Here is a 19,889-nt window from a genome sequence, read left to right on the forward strand (position 1 = left end):
ATGTAACATCGAATCTTTCATACTAACCACATACATGTAACATAAGTATTTTATAGTTGTAAATATGTAATTATCAATTTAATATTAATGTTATTGCCCGCATATGCGTGCGGACGGTCCCCCTAGTAGATATTATTGAAGAAGTGATTTTCTACATACAATCACTTTCATAAACATGACTATTAATGACATCAACAATTATATTTCATGTTGATTTATATTTAATATTGATTTATATAATTTTCTATTAATGACATGGCTATTAATGACATGGACAAATGCAAATATAATTTAAATATGATTTAATGTTAACTACGTGATCGGCCTGCACCCTGTGCGGGCATAAAAAAATTCAAAATATGGAATAATAGTGTATAGTTTTAGAAGTAACGGATTTTACATCATAATACCACCGTCTTTGGGAGAAAGCATCAGCCATGGAGAAAAGCTGGTACTCAATATTTGACATGGACGAGAGGGAACAAAGTAACTTCAGTATCAAGAGGCATCTATTGTGTGTATGTATAATTGCAACGTCCCAAAATAATTTGTGTGTTTAAGAAGATACTTTCATTCAAAATATGGAATAAATAGTGTATAGTTTTAGAAGTAACAGATTTTATATTATCATTAATTAGAATTGTATTGTATATGTGTTGTAATTCTTTATTATAGGTGAATAATATTATTTTTCCATAAATAATATCAAAAATTTTATGTAGACATATTAAAGAAAATATAATAAAATTCAAAATATTATCCATAAATAATATAAATTATGAAGTACAATTCTCGATAAAGAAAACAAAATCCATTAGAAACCTGCAAACAAATTTCTTAAATTTTGTAAGCAATTGGACGGGTTAACATTATTTGATAGATTTCTAAATTTCTAAATTTTATTGAAAAAATAATAATATTAAATTGACATACCGTCATCGAAATAGTCAGAAAATAATATTAAATTGACAGATTGATACTCCAACATTACTTTCACAACATTGTTAGCATGGATTGATAGTAAAAACCACCTAAAAAAACAGAACATCCAAGCTTAGACGCTAAAGTGAAGATTAGAGTTCAGAAACCGACATCTTCGTCAAAGTATAATAGAGATCGATCCATGACCTGCAAGTTTTTTTTAATGTCTTCAAAATATACGTATAATCCTTTCTTGCCAAACAAATTTTCCTTATCAAATTCTTACCATGTTGCTATCTATTCCTTGCGCAAGTAAATATGATATTTATTGGAAAACACTTTATGACAATATAATTCTATAATATCTTCTTTTACATTGTTTTATGATTTATTATGAATTTTTTGGAAGTTTAACATATAAGGTTAACCTTATTTGAACACCTTAGATATATAATTCTATACTATTTTCTAGTGATTGGTTTTCAAATTTAACATTTTAAAGAATAAATTGGCTATAATGTGGAAACAAAAATAGATTAAAGGAGCTATTTACAAAAAAAGAATCAAATAACAGCTCATAATTCATGCTCATAACTATAAAACCAAAAACAGAGACAATGGAAAAAATAATGAAATTTGAAGAAAACGAAAACAAATCATTTCTTAAACTCTTCCATTTTCACGTGCATAATGGACTTCAACTTTCTTCCTTTCTTTTGGATTACCATAACCGCTTAAATACTCAGTCCTCTTCCGACTCATAATCATTAAAAATCACAACATGTGGCTGCACAAAACAATTATTTGGTTAGAACATATACTGCGTATAAATAATTGTGAGTTATAACTATAAACAAATATTACATGTGGATCAAAGTGTTGAATTATGACTGCATCATCAATCACTAAATCAACAACATATGCTGAATTTTGTTCTTTTTGACCATAAGCTCCGATAGTGATCTTAAATAGAAGTTTCCTCCCAATTAAATCAGTTAGAGATTGAGGTAGAAAATGTTGATTTTCCTGTAAAAAAATTTAAATAATTATACAAAAATATATAGAAATGAAATATTCTTTAATATATATTAGAAACGAAGGAAATACCTGAGCAGCCTCTTGGACTAACTCAGACGCAAGTCTCCTAATGAGCTTCTCTCCAATATTGTTGAAAAGCAAAAACTTGGCTTCTCCTTTTGATTCATCAGAGATACGTACAACCAAGTAATAACTAAAAAATAAACAATTTTAATTAGTTTCAGAACATATAATAATATGAGATTAGAAAGGTAGCAAGATTAATGTTTATAAAAGGCCATACCAATGAATAGCATGTTGAACATCCTTTTTGCATGTTTTGTAGTTGTATAGAGGGTTCTGTTGAAGATGTTGCACGTTTCCCTCAAAACCATCTACTTGTCTGACCATTTTTCTTTTGCAAAAATTGCAGGCAGTGTAATACCATGGTTTTTTCAAATCAATAGCTTCAATTTTAGCAACAACCACGCACGTTCCAGACTATTTTGATTAAAATTGTAGTGAAATCATATTTGAATTAGTATGATAAAAAAAATGAAAACGATTGGGAAAATGAAAAAAATAAAATATTTACCAGTCTTGCTTCAATAATTTCAGAAATTGTTTTCTTCATGCTTTCCATTGCTTCAAGAATACTGTGTTTTGACAAAGATAAAAATCAACCTTCATACTCGATTTGTATAACCTAGTGATAACATAATAATACAGAAGATAGAGAGTGGAGATTGTAACATCTTTGGCGAAATATGATCTATAGAATGTCGAGTATGTAAACTTTATTTATAAGAGCATATGAGATACCTAGGTCAAGTAAATTTCTTGTTCGAGCAACAAAATATTCTTATTCGTATGAATAAGGACATGAGTAGTGGTGAAGTAAATTTTTAACTTTTATTAGGTTTTATTAAGAAAGAAATCTCGGATGTCGTTATTCAAATGCTTGAATGCATTTCCATAAGAAAGAAATCTCGGATATATGAATAAAATTATTTCCATTTTGATTGTTTGAGACACAAAATATACAAATGCATAAGACAAAAAATGACTTCTCTTGGTGATATCAGGAAGCATGCAAAAAAGCTATGAATAACTTTCGTAATAAAATGACACCACCGGTAAACCACAACCTTTTTGGCCTTGCATGTGTCCTCCATCATCATGTAATATCACATCATTTTCAAACAACCATCTTTATAAGTATCGTCCTCCAACTTCCAACATTACTTTCACATCATTGTTAGCATCGATTCATAGTAAAAACCACCTAAAAAAACAGAGCATCCAAGCTTAGACACTTCCAACATTACTTTCATAATAAGTTAGTTTGAATATTTATTTTCCGCAATAAATATTGAAATAGATTAAAGAAAGATATTAACTCTACATTATCATAAGCTGGTTTGCATTTAATATATAAGAACTTGCGCAAGTAATGCATATTTAAAATAAGGTAAGTTATTAAAAACGAATTAACAATTTAGAAAGATTTAAAAGTCAATTAATGTGATACTAACTTGCGCAAGAAATGCTTATTCTCAATAAGGCAACTTTATATTGTCGACAATATAAAAATAAATGACGTTTCTATATTTATTTTTTCACAATAAATATTGAAATAAATTAAAGAAAGTTATCCCCCTATTAACTATTTCACCGGGGATTTTATATTGTAATAAGGTAAGTCATTACAAACGAATTAAGGATTTAGAAACATTTAGGTAAATTGACATTTAAAATTTCAATAAATGTGATAATAATTTGGGCAAGAAATGTTTTCTCTAAATAAGGTAACTTACATTTAAACTATTCATAAGTTACTTTGCAACTTGCTCAAGTAATACAAAAATCCCCTTGTAATTTTAAATAAATTAATTTATTTATTACAAAAATATGTTTTTCTTTTCAAAATCGATAATAGGTTTGAGCTTTTCTAAATAGACTATGAAATCTATATTTTATAGTAAATCCTACAGATACATTGGCCCAAGAAAATTGAACGCTTCAAATTGGTCTAACAACTATCTAGGAAAAGTCACTGGTATATCCCCAGCTTCAAACAACTACATATTTGATATGAACCATTTCTCAATCAATCTTTTGCAAAGGAAAGAATATACCTCCAAAGGTGCATGAAGCTTGAATCTACCCAGCGTCAGAATATATACCGAGTTTGAGACCCTTTGAATGAACATAATCAGCAAGAAGCTTAATCCCTTGGGGGAAGGTTTCAGGATGTGGAACCAATTGTCCCTGAGAATTCAACATTTTACAGAAGAACACACACTCCTTAGGACATCATGAGCTCACTACAAATTAGTACTTTGAAGATCAAACAGAAACTCTCTAGTACAAGTATTATTACCTTTGAATCACGTAACAAATTGGACCAACAATCATCTGCAACAAAACAAAAACTTGTGAAACATGAATCAGTTACAGATAAAAAAGTAATGACGAGTCAGGTTCAAAGGGGACAGCAGTACCAATATTGACATGTATGTATCCTAAAATCAGCCAGTCCAGAGGAGACCAAAGCAATAGCTGTTTAATTGAAGTTTTAAAAAAATCATTAACTACAATGAACACACAATAACAAAAAGTAATCATCATATGAAACATTTGAGAGTAGCTTTTTACCAGTTTCCTTAATGACAGTTTCATTGATATTGCAAGCAAAGAAGTTCCAGCTATTCCATCTGTCAGATTATAACAAAACACACACACAAAGTCTAATAAGAGAGACACCACTCAAAAGTTATAAACTTTACACCACGACAGAGACAAAAAGGTTGTTCCTTTTTTTACATATCAAAACCCGAACTAATAAGAAACTAATCCCATTTGAGGAGTACGAGTGAGGCCATTGTTGAGCTGCAATCGACCGTACATAGAAGTATCGTAAATGGAATTGAACGATTTGCTGAAAACCAATCCATTAGTATTGCTCTGCTGCAACAAGGGGGGCGCTTTGACTCTTCCATGGTTTTGTAATACGTGTTGTACTCTTTTTCCTTATCCATGGTTTTGTCCCACTGGATTTTCTTGGAAAGGTTTTAATGAGGCAACATCCAAAGCGTATTACGAACTCTTATGGTTATAACATTCAAGGAGGAGTGTTATGAACCGATTTGTGAATGCCATAACCAAATAGGCATATTTTCTTTCTAATTAGACAGTTTCCTTTTCCTTATATGCTTAGGATTTTCTTTTCCTAATCACTTTAGGATTTGTATACTTTCCATTTATCTATGACGGTCTACTTTAATTCCCTATATATATAAAGGCCTTCATAATTATGAGAAATATACAATCTCTTTCTCCCATTAGTTTACAACAATAATCGAAAACTATAATTTTTTTATTATTTTTTTTATTTTTTTATTTTTGTTATTATTATTTTTTTATTTTTATATATCTAGTGTATTAGGGTCCTTTTACCTATTAAATTAAATATTTTGGTCATTTTCTTCTTCGTGATCTATTTTTGTGATCAAAACTTGAAAATGATCTATTTAAGAGAATTGCCCAAGAATTAAAACTAACAAAAAAAAAACAAAAATAGCTAAAAAACAAAAAATGGAAACGTCTCCCTTAGAAAAGGATTAGAACGTGATCTTGTTTTATCAATTTGGTTTTGAGAATTCTTTTGAAGTTTGATAATAGGAAGTGTGAAGATCGCGTCAATCTTTAACCGATTAGAACTTCTCTTCTACGGAGCACACCGTCGATCTGTTTACCCAGTGTTCACCGCACCACCACCGTTAACTAGGTGTGTGGCCGCTATACTTCACCGGAGCTGGGATTGAACCAGCAATCTACTATCTTCAACGAATGATCTCACACTCGAGTCACCGTCGCTACAGCTCAATCTCACGGACTCTCTCTCTTGTTAATCTCGCATCAACTGATCTAACAACTCCTAATCAGCTCTGCTTATTAACTCTTAACTACAGCTAACAGACTCTTATAACTCGAGTTAGTTAACCTTAACACGTGTACATGACACACGCGTATCTCCTAGCTAAAGAGAGAGAGAGATCCGGTTTATTCTCAATTACAAGCTTAAACCATTCTAAACCAAGTCTAATCTAAGCTAAGCAATTGAACCTAAACCGATGCAAGACTTGTCTATAACCAACAAATCTCCTCCTTAGACAAGTTCGTCTTCATATCACTTACTTGGATATAGCTTCCTGTCTTCTCAACCTGAATCCTTCACCTGACCCTTCTCGAGCTCTCCACCGAGCTCCTCCCTAAGCCCTTTACCGGACTTAGCTCAAAGACAGTATCTCTAGTCTTTAGTAACTCGAAGCATCTTCAATGCTTCCCTCATCTTGAACACTGGTAGAACCTTGGTAAATATATCTGCAGGATTGTTTGCTGTAGCAATCTTCAATACTTGGACTTCTCCAACTTTGATCAAATCTCTGATGAAGTGATACTTCGTGGCCATGTGCTTGGTTCGCTCGTGATATACAGCATTCTTCGATAGTGCAATAGCACTTTGACTGTCACAAAATATCTCCACTGAGTCTTGAGGAAAACCCAACTCCTCAGCGAACCGTTTCAACCAAACTCCTTCCTTAACAGCTTCAGATAAGGCTATGTACTCCGCTTCTGTAGTGGAAAGAGCTACTACCTTCTGTAATGATGATCTCCAGCTAACTGGATTGCCTCCGGCTGTAAACACCATGCCTGTAGTCGACTTGGCATTATCCAAGTCACCACCGTAGTCAGAATCACAATAACCTTTCACAACAAAATCACCCTTGCTCTTGAAGCTCAATCGCGTATCCACAGAACCCTTTATGTATCTCAGAGCCCACTTCACCGCCTGCCAGTGCTCCTTAATCGGCTTAGTCATAAACCTACTAATAACCCCGACTACATGAGCCAAATCCGGACGCGTCCCAACCATGGAATACATAATGCTGCCAACTGCGTTCTGATACGGAATCCTCTTCATATACTCCTCCTGAGACTGTAGTTCTTTATCAGTTGCTGCTTTTAGACTAAAGTGAGCACCCAACGGAGTAGCTACTTCTTTACACTGATCCATTTCGAACTTTCCCAAGACCTTCCACAAGTAACCCTCTTGGGATACACTTAATTCTCCCTTCTCTCTGTTCCTTGTGATCTCCATTCCCAAAATCTTCTTGGCATCTCCCAGATCCTTCATGTCGAACTCAGCACTCAACACTTTCTTCAGCTTTTGAACTTCTGTCTTGTTCACTGACACTATGAGAATGTCGTCCACGTAAAGAAGCATGTAGATGAATTCCCCTTGACTGTTTGTCTTAAAGTAGACGCATGGACCATACTCACTTCTCACATACTCCTTTGCTCTTACGAAGTCGTCAAACCTCTTATTCCACTGTCGTGGGCTTTGTTTCAACCCATACAGAGATCTCTTGAGTCTGCATACTCTGTTTGGAAACTTCTTGTCTATGAACCCCTCAGGTTGCTCCATGACTATAAACTCCTCCAAGTTTCCATGCAGAAATGCCGTCTTGACGTCCATTTGCTGCAGTTCCATGTCAAAGTGAGCAACTGCGGATAGCACAAACCTGATTGATACGTGTTTTACGACCGGAGCAAAGATCTCTTGGTAATCTATTCCTTCCTTTTGGGAATAGCCTTTCGCAACTAAACGTGCTTTGTATCTCGGTGGTTCTACTCCTGCAATCCCTGCCTTTCTTTTGAATAACCACCTACACCCTATTTCCCTCTGATCTTTTGGTCTTTCTATTAGCTCCCATGTATCGTTTGCTTCCAAAGATGTCATCTCATCTTGAGCTGCTTCTGTCCACTTGTCGTTGTCTGGATCGGACATAGCCTCTTGAAATGAGTTTGGTTCAGTTGTTGTATCTTCAGACATGAGACAAACGAACCCTGCAAACTGATCTTCACCATCTGTTACTTCACATTCATAATCCATCAGCCTTGGTGGTTGTCTTGTCTGCCTCCTGACTCTGTCTCTAGCCAGCTGATAATCACTGAGGTCGCTACTACTCTGTTCTGTTTCTTCATGTTCTGACTGTGAAGTTCCTGCCGGAGATGTCATCTCTAAATCATCCTCTTTGAGTTGCTTCAGGTCAATAAGCACAGAGTTAGTCTTTGAAGCTTCGTCTTCAAACTTTCCTGTACTCACATCTTTATAGACTTGTTCTTCTCTGAACACTACATTCCGGCTGATCACTACTTTCTGTTCCTCCAGTAGCCACACCTTGTATCCCTTAACTCCATCTGGATAACCCGTAAATACCCCTTTCTTGGCCCTTGGTAATAGCTTGCCTTCTGTGGAGTGAACATACGCCAAGCAGCCAAATCTCTTAAGATTACTGAGGTCTGGGGTGGATGATGTCCACATCTCTTCTGGTATCTTGAACTCCAGAGCAGATGAAGGTGACCTATTTATTAGATACACGGCGGTTGATGCTGCTTCAGCCCAAAATTTCAGTTCTAAGCCACTCTCACTCAACATGCTTCTGACTTTATTCATGATCGTCCTATTGAGTCTCTCGGCCACGCCGTTTTGTTGTGGCGTGTAGGTACACGTTCTGTGCCTTACAATACCATTCTCCTTGCAGAATCCATCGAACTGTCGGTTGCAGAACTCCAAGCCGTTGTCAGTTCTCAACCTCTTGACCTTTCTTTCGCTTTGTGTCTCGACCATCTTCTTCCAGTTAACGAAGCTCTGAAGGCTTCATCTTTAAACCTTAGGAAGTATAACCACACCTTTCTTGTGCGATCATCTGTAAATGAGATAAAGTACTGGCTTTGGTTGAGGCTCGGTGGCACGTTTGGTGAGCTCCATAGATCCGAGTGGACATAGTCCAATCTTTCTTTGGTGACATGCTTAGCCTGACTGAAACTGACTTTATGAGTCTTTCCAATTACACAAGCTTCACAAAACTTCAGGTCTTCAACTATGCTCTTACCAAAGTAGCCGTTCTTCTTTAACACTTCCATTCCCTTTTGTCCCAAGTGCCCAAGCCTTCTGTGCCATAGGCGTGTGTCGTCCATAGCCTTATCAGTAGCCGCTACTGAGCGTTTTTCTCCTTTGATGGAACATAGAGTCTTGGCCTTTGCCTCAAGAATATACAATGACTGTCTTCTAATACCCTTCATGAATACTGTGCATCCCTTGATGACCTTAAGGACACCATTAGCCGCTTTGAACTCACATCCTTTCTCCTCGAGTGTTCCCATTGAGATTAGGTTCCTTGAGATCTCAGGCATGAATCTGACCTCACTAAGCAGGAAGGTAGTGCCATCTTGGTTCTTGAACCTCACTGATCCCATACCTTTGACTTCAGCTACCGTATTATTTGCCATTCTCACTCTCCCACATGTAGACTCCTGCAGGTCAATAAACACATCTCTCCTTGGTGTCATATGGAAAGAACACCCTGTGTCCAATACCCACTCATCCCTGTCTGCAGTTAATGAGTTTGCTTCTGCTACTAGGAGGCCAACAAGATCCTTTGCATCATCTTTAACCAATGATGCCTCTCCCCTGTCTTGAGTCGACTTTTGATCTTTGTTCTTGTCAAGCCATTTGTAGCATTGCTTCTTGAAGTAACCCTCTTTTCCGCAGATCCAACACAGACGCTTTCCTTCCTTGCTCTTAGACCTCGATCTCCCGTTGCTCTTGCCTGAGGAGTAGCTCCTGTTTCTACTGTCAGCTCTACCCCTTACGTAGTTACCCTCCCCATTTAGCTTCGTAGTAGAGGTTTCCTTATACTCCATCTCCTTAGACTTAGCCGCACTAGCGACCTCATCAACTCTTATGGCCTCTCTACTATACTTTAAAGTTTCCTTGAGGGAGTCATATCTGCTTGGTAACGCATTGAGAAGAAGTATCGCTTGTACTTCTTCTGGAATCTCTATGTTGAGATTGTTGAGGTCTGCAATGAGTTTGAGGAAGTCATCAACATTCTGATCAATGGTTCTGGAATCTTGCATCCGAAATGAGTACACCTTGAGTTGAGCGTGCACTCGATTAGGTAGCGTCTTGGCCATGTACAACTTGTCGAGCAGCTCCCACGCCTCCGAAGCAGTCTTGACCTTGTCAAGCTTCCTAAGAACATGATCTCCAACACTCATGAAGATTATGTTCATCGCCTTCTCATCTCTTTCCAATCTTGAAACTTCGTCAAGTTCATGCTTCTTCTTCGATTCTTCATCCTCATCATCCGTCTTTGTAGTCACTAAAGCTTGTGACGTCGGAGACAGAACGTCTTTTAATCCTTGGACGCTCAGGTTTGCCAGCATCCTCTTCTTCCAGATTCCGAAGTCTCCAGTGCCGTCGAACATCGTAATCTGTATTTGCATCTTCATCTTGTGAGTCGCCATCACCAGATTCACCGCTTAGCAGATCTTGCTTTCCGGTTTGAGCACTCGGAGCCGCCGATCTTGAACTTCGTAGAATTTGACTGAACTTGATAACCTCAGCTCTGATACCAATTTGTGAAGATCGCGTCAATCTTTAACCGATTAGAACTTCTCTTCTATGGAGCACACCGTCGATCTGTTTACCCGGTGTTCACCGCACCACCACCGTTAACTAGGTGTGTGGCCGCTATACTTCACCGGAGCTGGGATTGAACCAGCAATCTACTATCTTCAACGAATGATCTCACACTCGAGTCACCATCTCTACAGCTCAATCTCACGGACTCTCTCTCTTGTTAATCTCGCATCAACTGATCTAACAACTCCTAATCAGCTCTGCTTATTAACTCTTAACTACAGCTAACAGACTCTTATAACTCGAGTTAGTTAACCTTAACACGTGTACATGACACACGCGTATCTCCTAGCTAAAGAGAGAGAGATCCGGTTTATTCTCAATTACAAGCTTAAACCATTCTAAACCAAGTCTAATCTAAGCTAAGCAATTGAACCTAAACCGATGCAAGACTTGTCTATAACCAACAGGAAGCTGCTCCCAAGTAATCTATAGCCTGAATTACAGCCTCGAGCTACGTTTTGCATCCGTATGTTACTCTACTTTCTTTTATCCTCTTTCAAGTTAAGAACTCACAGATATATAGCATCTGATAATACTCATGGCTTGCAACAACTGAACAGAAACTGTTACTGTTTTGTTAACCCTCAAAATACGTACAAACTCTCCCATGACTTGCTTCTCAAAAAAAAAACCTGCAGCAATTTTTGAAATACAAGCATATGCCACAATAGTAAACTAAGAGGGATCATGCTGTTCGCCATAGGTTAGTATCTCCGCGATTGATCTCAGTGGCTGGCAACAAAGTCCTTCAAAAATGGTAAACAGAGATCAAATCCAAACAAGTACAAAGCAATAAGTCCTAAGTCAAAGTTGCCACTGACCTTATTGGTAACGTTCACTTTCTGAATTTTCCTCAACTGGTCTGTCAGATGCCTATACACACACATATGTTAATGCAGTGAGGCCAGAGTAAAATGCAGAAATAAACAAGATACAAGTTTTTCTCTTTTCAAATTCACTAGAACAAGAAAGTCTTACACCAATCTTTTCTATTACAAGAATCTTTTAGGATTACCCCAATCCTAAGCTAAAACTCACCCTAGAGCCTAGATTTTTATTTATTAGAATCTTCCCGATCCCGAGCTAAACTCACCCTAGAGCCTAGACTTTTGTTTATCAGAATCTTCCCCACCCCGAGCTAAACTCCTCTTGAATCTAGACTTCAATCTTCCAACTCCTCGGAAGTACTTCACCAACTACGTCAGCACCTAACGGAGGCAGTGACACCAAAGGCTTGATCACACAAGCACAAAACAATGATCTCTTCACTTTTTCTTTTTTTCAGAGACAACTCTCATCATAGAAGCACGTCCTCCATGTATACATAACCAGAACTTGCTCTCCAAGTTCTTCCAAAAGCAACTTAAGCAACTTTCCTTTTTCTCTCAAGGAATAACTCTCTTGCCTTTTCCTCTTCAAGTAATATCCTTTACACTTAATGTAAATCTTCCAATAAACATATTGCTTCTTCTCCAAGCTTAACAAACCCACAGACATCACAACATACGAACTTCAACCAAGTCCATCTTCATGACACACGCATGTACTACCTCCTGTAGTACTTCACGAACTGATACATAATATGCATCTTCAACATACACAAAAAAACACTTGTGCTTCATCATCTGGTGGAATCAAGGAACAAGTACTGTCGTACAATAAGATCTCAATGAAATTTCGAAAACAAGTCATTCTCCAATAGTGAAGGTAGACCCTTTGATCAACAATCTCTATAAACAAAAGTTTTAAAACTTGTGCTTCATCATCTGGTAGAATCAAGAGACAAATACTGTCAGTGGCGGACCCATAAATGTTTTTACCTGGGTCATAGCTCAAATTCATTTCATACATTAAGCCCAATTAAAACAAATAATGATTTTATATCAAAAGAAAAAAAAACAATTACGTGTGCTTGCGGAGGTTCGAACTCGGAAAGTAGGGTCAGTGGGTTCAATCCGTAACCAACTGAGCCAATATCTAATACAAAAATAAGCTTACAAATAAAAATTGTATTTTTAACCTGTGTCATTTGCACCCTCATTCTTCTATGTAGGTCCGCCTTTGAATACTGTCGTTCTAATCATTTTCTAACATCGACGTCTCCTTTTTTTTTAGCTATTTCCCTTTTTTTTTATTAGTTTTAATTCCTTCCTTATTTACTAATCCTAGATGGTAATTTAATTGGTGTTAATAATAGAGGTGAATTTGAGAGTTAACCATAGGGGTGAACCTAAGTTTTGTCCGATCAGTTTGGTTATTTATGAAATTTAATTAAATTTTAGTTTTTTTTTTTGTTGGCACTGTCCTGTTCCTCAGTTCAGGATAAATTTGCCTAGATTTATACAGTATCTTGTACATGAATTCATATTAAAATTATTTATTGAATTCCCTAAATTATATACTTAAAACTCACTTTTAATGTGCTTTTTCAAACAAAAATTTTGATATGCAAAAACAAACGCATAATTAAAATGAATGGTAGAAACGATCTAGGTCGTAATCTAAAACGTTTTTAGTGCTAGAGTTGTGTATCATTCGCATACTTGATCATGTCAAAAATATATGCAGATTCTCAAGGTGAGAAATAGTATAAGCACGAGGATTATGAACTTTCTCACGTTTGTAACGACCAATTCCACAACTTGTGTCCAAAATCTCATATGATCCTGAACCGTAGTTTGATTTACAAAAACAAAAGTAAAAGTTCTAGCTTTGTTTGTCACTTTACATCAACAGTAACACCAAAAAGGAAAAAGAAATGTACAACGGGGGAAGGAAGAAAAACCAATGATAACGATGAGATCTGTTCACCTTGTTACTCGTCGAATGACGACGAGTCATCGAATGACGTCCAGAAAATGCTGAGAGTGGCTCACCCAAGGGGAAGCAGAAAGCAGCCTAAACGTTAAATGACATCGTGAAACACTGAGAGTGGTTCACCCAAACGGGGGCAGAGAGCAGCTAGAAAGAGTCATCGAACGACGCCTACAAAGAAGGAAATCCAAGGAATATGACCAAATCAATATCTGTGGATGATCAACAGCAGGAGTGGACTAATCATGTCCTAGTATGCATAAGAAAACGCTAACCCCGTGAAGCGAGAGAAGAATCACCTCATCCTGGAGAACTCCTGCTATCTAAATAACCGATTCCTGCTCCAAACCTAGGTCAATTCCTGCCTATGGACCAATATGGGTCAAAGATCACCTGAGATCATGTCAACCCATACTCTCCAAGCCCAGGGACGGAGAAGTACTGTCGCTTTACCCGAAAAAATAAAAGCGCACAGGGAGTGCCGTCCTGGTACAAAGAGCAAAAATATTGCTCCATACGGCAGAGGTACAAAGGTCATTGGCAAGGCAGACAGAGGAGCTCGCCAACATCCGGGAACCTCCATGTTTCAGAAGGGTGAGAACCAGTTCCACAAACTCCGGGTTTCTAGGGGACGAAGCCCACAAACCACCATGTTTCAGGAGGATAAATTCCAGAACCTCCGGGCCTCAGGAGGATATCTCCGTAATTGACGGATTTCGAGAAGATACATTCAACATGGAGTGACTTGAGACCAGCTAAGAGTACCAGAAACTGCAGGACCACACATCCAACAAAGGTTCTATTACCACGAAGCTGTCCTATCGATCTTGAAGGTATTCCGAATGGCCCCACGGAAGCAACCGGCGTAATCTCGACAACGGCCCACATCCAATCAACATTGAGAGTGGTCCATCTCCAGAGGACAGAGTGCGATGTTCTATTAAGTCAATAAAGACTCTGTGTTCGAGACAGCAAAACAAAGATTCACCTCCGCGTGCAATATCTACAGATCCTCCCGTGTCATAGCATTAATTCCTCGAAACCTCCAGGAAAAATCTACAGGTCCAACAAGATCAGAACATGAAGCCCTTGAGAGCCTTAGATTCCAGAGAAGAATCGTTAGGGACTACAAGTTCCTACACGATGTACATCGATACCTCAGGGTAGTACGACGAAGAATCGGCCTCCACGCCTCAACAAAGGGTCTCGTTCCTCCCGAAGAAGGAATGAGAAAAATCGCGGTCTTCACTCGATTACTATCTAGTACGGAACTTCTCCATCCTAAAGTCAGGGTGTAGGTTCTTCAGAAGATCATTCTCCAGCCGATATCCAATCATGGGGCACATAAGCAAGAAGTAAATCGATAATTCGCTTTCGTGCCCCGGTCATGTGCCACTCGGACCCAGGAAATATGTAGCAATGTGCCCGTTTTACTGCATCATGTAGCAGAAGTTATGCCCGTTTTATTGAAGAGTGGTTAGTTTGCCTCGCGAGAGGAAGCTGTCAAGGAGATGCATGACTGTAAATCGATGAAAGAGCATTGCCATCGATCGACAGTGATGCCAGAACGTGGGCCAACCATATTTCAAGACCGACTGAATCCCATAAGCCACACAAAGTTACCAAAATACCCATGGACGACCAGAAACCCTATTTATGTATTTCTAAGCCATTGTTGACGGCTACAAGCTTTTCTATTATCCTATTCTATTGTTTTGTCTTAAATTTGGAGAGAAAATCAATTCTCCTTTAGAGATTGATTGGAACTCCATTGGTTTTATCATTGATTTCTTATCTATTATATTATTCAGAGTATAATTTATGTTATTGCTTCTATGTCTGAGTAATCATCTTGTTAGGTTTAGGGATTTGATGAGCTTAATGTCAAACTGATAATAAATTAGGATTGCTAGATTATCTATAGATCTCTACACCAGGGTGATTTGTAATACTAGGATCTGGAATAGTTAGAATAGCATGACAGTGTGACTAATTATTTGAACCTAGAATCATAGGATAGTTGAGAGGCACGAAAGTGCAATCAATTAACGGAACCCGAACTCTGCTGGATTAGATACCTAGGCGCATACGAGAGTTGGTATAGGAATCTAGTTGAACTTAATCGATTAGGTCGTTAATGCTTGTCTGAGGAAGCATCGATCAACGCTCAGGCCATAGCATTGATCGATGCTCGCTCCAAGTCAATAAGCGACAGCTGAGACTGGACCTAGACATCTGATTCGCAATTGCATGCGAAAGCTGGATTGCTTACTTACTAAAATCGAGTTCTAGAATTGAATCTATAAGCCATTAGCATCCTTGAATTGTAGCTTTATATCTCTTGATTGATAAATTCCTAGGTCTAGCTATTTCTCCCAATTGTTTACAACCTCAATCAACCAATCGAACAACTACTTTGTTCACCTTGCTTTAATATAATTTACTGCTTTAATATTGATTGCCTAGATTAATCTTAATATCTGTAGTCTATTGTGTCCCCATGCTCTATGTGGATTCTATCCCTAAGGACTACAATTGAACCTCTTATTTGAGAGCGTAAAATCACTCCTTATGGTAATTTGAGTGATATCAAATTTGGCGTCGTTACCGGGGAACAAGGATTCGCCAATGGACTTGATTAATAGGTTTTGTCTAGGTTTTATTTACTGTCATTGTTACTTACATAAAAAAAAACTTCTTGTCTTTCAGGTACATGCCTTTCAGTACCAGAAGAAGCAAGGAGAAATTATTTTTCTTCTCAGACCCAACACGTTTGGAACGCTCGATCCGCAAAGAGAAATGCGCATCATTGATCGACACCACCTCTACTACGTCGATCGACACCACCTCTACTACATCGATTGACACTTGTGACAGAGCAACGATCGACAGTTCAACTAGAACATCGATCGATACCAATCCGCAAGCAGACATGGTCGCGACACTTGTGCTACAGAGGGATGAGAATGGAGACCTGCATGACTGTGGAGGTCATATGTGTAATGCAGCAGATCAGAAGATAGATGGACAAGGGACTGCAATCCTTGAGCCATATGCTGCCACCGAGGGTGCTAAAGTTCCTCTTCAAAGATCGTTAGCAGATTTGACCAGGCCTAGTTAGTTTTACACCAACAGGTTTGTGATTCAACCTCTACAAATCCAGGGATTTGAAATACGCCCCACACACTTCTCTCATGTGGGTCAGCACCCTTATCGTTATTTTAATGATGAAAATCCCTCAGATCATATTGAGACACTCGAGGAGTCTGTGTCTGGCATCCAGAAGGATGAAGCAACCAAAGACTACATCACCTACAAGCTGTTCAAATATTCTCTCTCTGGGAATGCTAAAAAGTGACTGAGATGCCTACCACCAGGATCTCTCACTCCATGGAATGATGTCAGGACTGCGTTTATGACTGAATTTTTAGATGATACAAGGACTGAAGAGATGAGAGATAAAATTTGGACATTCTCTCAAGGACCTATAGAAGCTTTCAAAAGCTCTTGGGGGAGGTTTAGGAGATACCAAAGGGACTGTCCACATCATGGTTTTACAGAGATTCGGTTGTTGAAGAAGTTCTGCAAGGGTATTGATGTGCGATATCATATGATGTTGGATACTGCAAGCGAATGAAACTTCGAGATAAGGACGCCAGAGGAAGCTAAGAGATTGATTGAGAACTTGATATCTAGCAACAGTTCCAAAAATCTGGATATGCACAGGATAAAATCAGCTGCAATGAATAGTGACAAGATCGTTGAGACTGAGATTGGTTCTGTACATGAAGTCTCGTTGATAGAACATGCTATAGAGAAGGATGAGGATCAGGGCTATTAATGTCATCTCAAATAATGACTTTGGAGAAGTGCTCGAGCAGGAGAAGCTGGAAAAAGATACCTTTCTAGTCGAAAGCTCCATGTCCATAGGCAGCACATACTAGTGTCGAAATAATTTATTTTAGACAAATATGAAACTTTTTATTGGTTATTATTTTAGTGGTGAATGCACAGGTTAGGAAACAATTTATTTTAGACAAATATGAAAAAATGATATATGTAATGTATCAATTACATTTTATTTTTGTCTTTGGATGGATACAAGTTGTTATGGTTGAAATCTCTAACCAAAAGAATATTATTGCTTTTTTAAGTGTACGTCAAAATAAAATAAGGGTTTTTAATGTAAAAGCCCCCTAATTAATTTTGTTTCGGGTTAAAACCCCTCAATTAATGATTTAATAAATAAAACCCTTAAGTGACTTTCCTTAGGGAATTAAACCCTCCGTTAGGTTTTCCGTCAAAGTTAAACGCTACGTATTTGGATAGGCATAAAACAACACGATTTGTAAATAAACAACACGATTTTTAATTAGAATATCATGTAGTTTAACCCTTCCAACTTGAAAATCAAGTCACGTAAAAAATTCCCAAAGTCGACAGCTTAGAATGATGAACCCTAATTTGCAAAAGAGAAGGGTTTTGAGTTTCGTTTGGTTCTTGTGAGAACTTGAGAGAGACTGAGTTCGAGAGGGGTGAGTTTGAATCTGGTGCGAGAGTTGAAAACGAGGAGCTTAGTTCCTGTGAGTTTGAAAACGAAAGTGAAAGTGAAAGAGTTGATTCAGTGGTCGCTGGAAGATGAATAGGTAAGTTTGACTTGCTTATATCTCGAATTTATATGGGTTTTTGTGATTTATTATTGGTTTGATTATGTGTGTTTGATGGGTTTGAATTTTTTTTTTGTAAACAGAAAAATTCATATTCGTTTACACGTTGGAGGATACTGGGCAGCAGATGGAACATACAATGGTGGCGAAACAAGATGTTGTAGGATTGAGTTTGAAGAACCAACTTTCAGAATGATTCAAAGTATGATTGCTAGTGGCGGTTTTCCAGAGAACATGGATAAGTTCTCTTATTTCCAGTCTGGAATAGTAGATCAGAGTAGGAAGGATGTATGTTGTGATACAGATGTGGTGGAGATGGTGAGCACCACAACTGAACTGGAAAGCATAAATCTTTTTGTTGTAAGAGGTGATGATCCTTACCTCGATGATGTTCTCATTGGAGGAGATGAAGAGGAAGAAGAACCGAAGAGTGATGATGAATGGACTGACTTTTACAAGGACGATTATGTTGAAAGTGAAGACTCAGATGATGATGAAGGCAAAGTTGAGTTTCGAGTTGGTCAAGAATTTATTTCACAAGCTAAGTGTAGAGAGACAATAGAAAAGTATGCAGTGAAAGAGAGGGTCAATGTCCGTTTTCAGAGATCAGAGAGGAAGAAAGTAGCAGCAAAGTGTGTAGCTGATGGATGCTCATGGAGGCTATATGCATCGATCAATAGTAGATCACCTAATATGGTTGTTAGATCATACAAAGGTACTCATTCTTGCTACCCTACAGGAACTGTTGCTCTCTACACTGCTCCAAAGATAGCTGCTGATTTTCTAAACGAGTTTAGGACAAACCCAAACCTTAAAGCTGACCAAATAATGCAGCGGTTGGCTCTTAAAGGTCTTCGTGTTCCTAAGACAAAATGTCAGAGTGCAAGGCAAATGATGTTGCACATTATCAGTGATGAGTATGCTGAGCAGTTTACAAGGATGTATGACTATGTCGAAGAACTCAAGAAGACAAATCCTGGCTCGACGGTAATATTAGGTACAAAAGAGAGAGTTTTTGAGAAGTTTTATACTTGTTTCGAGTCTCAAAAAGTTGGTTGGAAGAGTGCTTGTCGGCGTATCATTCACTTGGATGGAACATTCTTAAAAGGACGAATGAAAGGGCAATTATTGACTGCAGTAGGAAGGGATCCGAATGACCAGATGTTCATCATTGCTTGGGCTCTTGTTCCTGTGGAAAACAAGGTGTATTGGGAGTGGTTCATGGAGTTACTGCGAGAAGACTTAGATTTAGATCTTGGAAACGGTTTAGCATTATCTTCGGACCAGCAAAAAGGTTTGATTCATGCCATCAAAAATGTGCTTCCTTATGCGGAGCATAGAATGTGTGCAAGGCATATCTTTGCCAACTTGAAGAAAAGGCATGGCTCAGCTAATCCTCTACATAAGCTATTTTGGAAGTGTGCAAGAGCTTACAATAAGCATGTCTTTGAGAAAAATCTAGAGAAGATGAAAACCGTTAAAATTGATGCTTATGAGGAAGTGAAAAAGAGCGTGAATTCAAACTGGTCTAGGTATGTATCTTCTCTTAATAATATATGTATATTTTAGCTAGTTTTGTATCTTTTGTGCGGTAATGCATCTTGTCTTTGTTGTTTTGCAGGGCGTTTTTTAGTGACGTTACAAAGTCTCCAGCTGTTGAAAACAATATTAGCGAGTCTTACAATGCTATCTTGAAAGAAGCTCGTCGAAAACCAATCATTGCATTGCTTGAAGACATTAGGAGGCATATTATGGCAAGCAACAATGTGAAGATCAATGAGATGAATAATGCTAAAGGATTGATCACACCAAAAGTGTTAGCTATCATAGAAAAGCGCAAGAGGAGTCTGAAGTGGTGTCATCCATATCCAAATGGCAGAGGCATCTACGAGGTTGATCATGGAAGAAACAAG

At 37.8% G+C, this 19,889-nt stretch overlaps 1 protein-coding gene across 3 annotated transcripts; it reads right to left on the reverse strand.

Annotated features, from left to right (window-relative positions):
* Positions 1-2,908: 2,908 nt before the first annotated feature.
* On the reverse strand, positions 2,909-8,870 carry LOC103868828 (retrovirus-related Pol polyprotein from transposon TNT 1-94). Of its 3 annotated transcripts, none has more exons than XM_018659019.2 (6): positions 4,847-8,870; positions 4,597-4,655; positions 4,443-4,500; positions 4,322-4,356; positions 4,077-4,209; positions 2,909-3,223 (listed from the first exon to the last, which is right to left on the reverse strand). In XM_018659019.2, exon 1 carries the CDS (start codon positions 8,633-8,635, stop codon positions 6,251-6,253), a length of 2,385 nt encoding a protein of 794 aa, XP_018514535.2. In that variant the 5' UTR covers positions 8,636-8,870; the 3' UTR covers positions 2,909-3,223; positions 4,077-4,209; positions 4,322-4,356; positions 4,443-4,500; positions 4,597-4,655; positions 4,847-6,250. The 3 variants fall into 3 exon arrangements, with proteins under 3 accessions (XP_018514535.2, XP_033147577.1, XP_033147576.1); XM_033291686.1 differs by having other exon boundaries at positions 4,765-8,870; XM_033291685.1 differs by having other exon boundaries at positions 4,597-8,870.
* Positions 8,871-19,889: the final 11,019 nt, after the last annotated feature.

Source organism: Brassica rapa, chromosome A05, assembly GCF_000309985.2.
Source record: "Brassica rapa cultivar Chiifu-401-42 chromosome A05, CAAS_Brap_v3.01, whole genome shotgun sequence".
Classification (NCBI taxonomy): Eukaryota; Viridiplantae; Streptophyta; class Magnoliopsida; order Brassicales; family Brassicaceae; genus Brassica; species Brassica rapa.